A 6,234-nucleotide genomic window follows, 5' to 3' on the forward strand; every position below is an offset into this window, starting at 1 on the left:
TTTGTAACTTGAATTATCATAGCACAGACGTGAATAATGTAGCTATTTGTTGGGGAAATCGGTTACCCAGCAACCGTTGCTAAGAAACAAGCATTTAGAAATGGCTGGGCACCATTGAAAATGTTCAGTAGATCCATCAGACCAAATTTCATAATTTGCCACATTTTGATCAATTATAGCTATATTTTATACCAATCGCCTAGACCAGTAAGTTCTGTGATATCCGCAATGCAAAAAAAACGATGCATGATACTTTGTATATTAGACAGCGATTTAAGGGTATGGATTTTTATATCAAACATTTTCTTGAATGTAGGTAGATACCGACTATCACGATGCGTCTTACATTGGTTATGTCGATGTTGTTGGTGGTACTGGCGGGAAACGTGGTTCTGTTAGTTTACTTGACTTTCAACATGGCCACCATTCCCATCAAGCCTCGGGCCAGTGACATCGTGAAACGATCGGTATGTACCAAAAAATTATTTTGACTTTCCAGTTAGAAGATTGTTCCGTTACGGTTGCTGACGTGTTTTGATGTGTTTTGAGAGAGTGCTGAATGACCATACAAACTCGCACGACGAAGAAACATGTCGGATGATAATGGACTCTATCTTACCATACATTTTATTAGCAGTTACAATTATTATATTATGTAAAAAAAAACGTTCACCAACACCGTGCCTGCTTTCTGTTATTGCTCCCTGTCCACCAACTGTAGCCGCAACAGTTCCCAGAAACAATTTTTTATTCTAGCTGGCATCAACTGAACGTAGAGAGGGTGTCATCCCGCCACAGCCATTGCCAGAAGTGGCTGGAACGGTTCGCGCGGTGACCATGAGTATGGGGGGGACTGTGTATGAAATAGCCCTGGTCGGACAACAACTTTCTGTGGACATCAGGTACTTATCATAGTTTTCTAATTGCAAAATACATTCAAACACATTTGTAGCGTGTTTGCGCTCGAAACTGTGACGTAATTACTAGTAGTATTGTCAGCCATATTGGATGGTGAAACCTGGAAGCCAAGATATGTAAAACAAGTCATAAAAACAACACAGCTGTCACTGTATCGAATTCAGCATGCATAAAGTTTATGTTTGGTCACTCTAAAAACTGGATCTTCACGTACGCTGTTAGCTATTCACAAAGATTGGGTCTGGGTAGTGTTAGACTTCTGGGAAAAGCTTCGGGGGAAAGCTGGCCATGGTTTGTTGATATTCTATTTGCGAACCTATAAGCAGACTTTACGAAATCTGCAGTGTTGTGAATTGCATGATTCTCTTCTGAACAAACAAAATGACTTTGTTCTTAAGAATTGAATTTTTTACGATTAAGTCGTTTTATTATATCATTCAAACTAGAGTTCCACGAACACATACAATTGCCAAATAAACCAGGTTTGTTATGTAGAATGATGTCTGTAGACAAATGTGTTACACATTTCATATATTTTCTAATTATATGCTTGGCGTTGGTTTATAAAATTTCGGCATTGATTATGCAAATTAGATCCCAAGTTACAATTAATTGATATCAAATTGTATCAATCATTACTTAAGCTATCAGCATACCAAAAATCATGATGATCCTTTGATCCATTCTTGACTTATTCTCTTGCAAAGTCTTTAAATACACCTCTTACTCTCTTCCTTCTTTCTTAGTTACATATGTGACAACTTTGAAAGTACTATAAAGGAATACAGTGGAAATATGAACCTTTCCTAATCAATTATGCAAATTAGCTGTAAATTTGCATAATAAATATCACATTATATAAGTCTTCACTTAGGCTATTTACATGCCAAAAATCATGACGATCCGTCAACACGTTCATATTTTCTCATTATGCAAATGAGGTCGTCATTTGCATGATAAATATGTATTGACATTTCTCTCTCAGCTACATATACATATGTGACAAGTTTTAAAATCCTATCATGGAATTTTATCGTTTTATAAAATATCCTCATTAATTATGCAAATTAGTTGTTGGTTTGCATAATTAGTATCTCATTATGTAGGTCTTCACTTACGCTACCTACATACCAAAAAACATGATGATCCGTCAACATCTTCAAATTGTCTCATTGATTATGCAAATGAGGTCACCTCATTTGCATAATTGATATCTATTGACATTTCCCTCCTTCCCAGCTACATATGTGACAAGTTTCAAAGTCCTATCATGAAATGCAGTGGATTTATAAACTTTCCTCATTAATTATGCAAATTAGCTGTTGATTTGCATAATTGATATTCCATTATGTAAGTCAACACTCATTCTATCTACATACCAAAAATCGTGAAGATCCGTCAACACGTTGTAGAGTTATTCTCGTCCAAAGTTTGAAAGGAAACCGGCGCCTGCAATTCTAAAAAAGCTGCTAGGGGCCCCAAACTCACAGCACTTACTCTCTGCCCCAAGGGCTATCTACCACTCAAAATCATGACCACAACATGTCCAGAACACGAGACATAAAAATTTGAGCTTCCGCTGCAGTACCTTAGCAAAGCGCTAGGGGGCCATTATCGAACTTGACCTTCGTTTTTCCGACCCCTACCCACTTACCAAATATCATCAGGATCCATCCAAGGTTTCTTGAGTTATGCTGGCACACACACAGAGACACACAGACTGACAAACACGCCCAAAACACAACCTTAGCCATTCTGGCAAGGGTAAATATATCTTAAGTCTTGTTGCGTGATCATTATATCAAGTGATAATACTATTATATATATGATTATGCTGCTGTTATTTTATGGCAGGACAGAGAAAGGACAAAATGTCTACCGTGTTACACCTCACTACATGACAGATAAGCTCAACGTCACATCCGGTGTGCTGCATGATGGGAGAACAACAGCGATCGTGAACTGCCGTCGCTCCAGCGTTGTAGCCAACAACGAATTGGTCAGTTTATTAATTAGTCAGCTAACTGTTTCGTCATATCATATACAAACGCGTTTAAGGATCATGGAGGATCCAGGAAATTGAAGTCCCGTCAAACCAATCTCTTTTCTTTTGCTTAAGTTAAACTTAAATTACGTTAAACTGTTTTGTGCCATAGACATTTTGGTCAGGCCATGTGCATGCATAAAGGAATAGATGCCAATATTTGTTTGTTTGTTTTGTACCAGTCCTGTGCAATTTTATCTGTATAAACATTCTCTATCTTAGTCTGTACCTAATCTTGAAATGGGAATAGAAACAAGATATTAGTTCCAACGAAATTGTCAGAAACGCAGTCACATCCAAATGACAAATGTAAATGCCACATATGAATGTAACATTGATGAATTGTATGTCTGCACTATATCCCAGATTGTGTTTGAAATCTTGGACGAAGCCGGTCGCCATGTTGGATCAGCTACCCTGGTACTGACGGTGTACCAGCTGTCCCTGGGCGTGGATGCGGACAGGGACGGTTCAACAGACGAGGAGAAGCCATCAAAGGTACTATACATCTTTTTAGAACAACGGTCATTATAATAATTCATTATCTAGCCAATGTTGCCAGTTTACAGAAGCTGACCATATCGATAACATTATCGGGAACAACCCAGAATATAACATGCTTCACCTCACAGCCCACTCAAAGATATTTCTTGTCTATATAAACCAAGTAGAGAAGTATCAAGTTATGCAACTTATATCGCGGCCACTTGTGTAGCACTTGAAAACAATTGTACAAAATAAAAATTTCAATGATATAAGATGCAAGGTTTAACAGGCCAGAGTTGCCCAACCCAAAGGATAAGGGGGACACGAAAAAAAACGTTGCGTTTCCATTATGTAATTTTGGTTAGTAACACAATTTCACAGTCAACACGTTTTAAACGTTTTTAAAAACGTTTACATACAATATCTATCTGAATTTACTCATCGTGTTTTGCTCATCAGCATCACAGATTAGATACAACCTGAGAGGAGTCGGCAACAGAACTCTAGTTTTTGTACGAGGCCGACTCCCCAGAAAATCTACAAACAATAAATGCGGAAGAGCCTAACATCAAATACTAAAAATACTAGCCACAATAACTAGGTGAATGATGATTAGGAATAACTGCAATAACGATTAAAGCTAGCGGTTTGTTTATTAACTTTCTGAAGAGCCGATGGAAATGGGGGCCGGGAGGTACCGGAGCAATTCTTCTTGTCAACAACGACAACGATGACGTCACCACAGACAAGAACCCAGACAACAGGAATAGTGTTGTCGACGGAGAGATGGGTACGTCTGTCTGAATTCCAGTGACGCATTTCTTTCCTAATAAGTACACCAGGTAGTTTTGTATTGTTCTGAATACATTTTTCATCCCAAAAATGTATTTTTTTACACTCATAACACTTTTATCAAGTTGGTCGAGTTCTGTTACATACACGTAACTACTATGATGACAATAATGGTGTACACGATTCCAAGTAGTGCGCGTGTGCAGCTAAATGCATTAAGGGTAATGTATCAAAGGTAAAAGCTCCCCAAAACATCAATGAACGGATGCGTAATTTTGTCTTTTGACCTCCATAGAGGCCAAATTAGAAAATATTGTTTGAAAAAGTTATGTTATATGTCCTTTATACGTTATTTTCATGTCCTTGCTCGGATCTCTCAGATCTGCGAGATATGAGCCCGATGACAGTGCGCATGCGCGGACCGACAACCTTACCCAACGGCTACGTTGTTTGGCTGCATACGTCGTCGGAGAACGCCCAAAGGATCGGCATATTCCATATCACAGGTGGAGGTATGTTTTATATCTAGAGTGCATAAAATGTCAAACGATTTTTCCGTTCAGTCAACACAGTTGGATATCTATCTGACTTTCTTTTAAAGACTGTTAGTATTGTAGTAGTAGTCCACTGTGTTCTGCTGGTGCAGTGGTCTGGACACTCTGCATCAGCAGTCAAGAACTTGAGAAAACGCACTGGCAGATGAAAGCACAGCCACTGACGACAGCCGAAAAATGTTCAAGGCAGCCCGTGCCCGCAAAATTTGTGGCCCCCCACCTTCCCTCTTAGTGCACAAAGACTATCCTTTGCTGTTTCTACCATGACAGACGGTCACTATTATAATTCATCGTGACGGGGAAGTCAGAAGTTGTTGTAATGTTTTACGTCCAACACGCGTGAGTTTATGTTTTCTGTCAGCTTTTCTAATACTAATCTCTTGCTGTTCTCTTCAAAGTGCTAGATAAGCAAGCTCAACTTGCCTTGTGCCTTGAAAGGGTTATGTGTGGCACGTAAATAAATCCTTTTACAAACACCAAGCTCATAATCACCTATACGACTTCATACCCCACATCACTGTTTTCAAAAATGTGGAATGACTTAAGGTGTTCAAAGATCATCGGTCTTCAGTTTAGGCATGCTCCCTTGTATACATGAATACGTAATTACATAGTATCAAGTGCATGGTTCAAACATGGCAGCCGTTTTGTTTATTTACGTCATCAGCGGGTTCCTCTGGTTCGAACACCCATCACGTGATTGGTCCAGCTGCCGGCAACATGGCGGAACTGGACTGGAAAGTGAACCCCACGGACAACACCATGACGTATAACTTTGCTGTGGAAGCTCTCCACTATCCTGATGTTGACTTTGACGGGGAGGTTCCCATACGTTTGTCTCTGCGTAAGGTACACTATGACAGTTAACGTTACATCAATCGCTAGTTTGAATATCTGGTCTAGTATTCATTCATTCATTCGAATGATCGAATGGTTTATCAAAAACGTGATACTTAGCAGCCAACGGCTGAATTACGTATACGGTACAATACAAGCGTGGCCCCAAAAAAAACATATTATAATCGAGCAAGCACTTTAAAACATCGATATGAAAGTTCGCTTTAAGAATGTGCGTTTACAATACAAAAAGAATCAACTTAACGTACAGACAAACGTTATGTAGAAACAACAATGTTCTTAATTTGCATTAAATGTAACTTTTTTCATCAGATGATTCGCAGAATGTTCCTTTCCACCGTTGTGTTAATGTTAGTTCCCTGATGTGTATTCTTCTACCATTCCCATGTGCCATGAAGGGGGCAGGAAAGCCCATTTTTGAGGAGACCAAGGTGTTCCGGGTGGCACCATGGGTCATGACTCCCAACACTTTTCCGCCTCGGGAGGTATTTATATGCTCATTCACAGAGATCACTACGCATGTGCGAGCAACAGGAATCCCGGGTAATATGCATGTCAAAAGAGTGAAGGCCACTCAGAAGA

At 39.3% G+C, this 6,234-nt stretch overlaps 1 protein-coding gene across 1 annotated transcript in view; it reads left to right on the forward strand.

The window, feature by feature from the left end:
• The first annotated feature begins 322 nt into the window (after nt 1–322).
• Nucleotides 323–6,234, forward strand: part of LOC118411033 (protein-arginine deiminase type-2-like) — a 9,636-nt gene continuing 3,724 nt past the window's right edge. Inside the window, exons 1-8 of the mRNA XM_035813038.1 lie at nt 323–467; nt 757–902; nt 2,773–2,917; nt 3,329–3,460; nt 4,118–4,238; nt 4,621–4,752; nt 5,462–5,643; nt 6,051–6,195. Coding sequence (XP_035668931.1) covers nt 336–467; nt 757–902; nt 2,773–2,917; nt 3,329–3,460; nt 4,118–4,238; nt 4,621–4,752; nt 5,462–5,643; nt 6,051–6,195 — 1,135 coding nt within the window. The 5' untranslated portion in view covers nt 323–335. The remainder of the gene's footprint in view (nt 468–756; nt 903–2,772; nt 2,918–3,328; nt 3,461–4,117; nt 4,239–4,620; nt 4,753–5,461; nt 5,644–6,050; nt 6,196–6,234) is intronic.

This window comes from Branchiostoma floridae, chromosome 3, assembly GCF_000003815.2.
Source record: "Branchiostoma floridae strain S238N-H82 chromosome 3, Bfl_VNyyK, whole genome shotgun sequence".
NCBI classification, from domain to species: Eukaryota; Metazoa; Chordata; class Leptocardii; order Amphioxiformes; family Branchiostomatidae; genus Branchiostoma; species Branchiostoma floridae.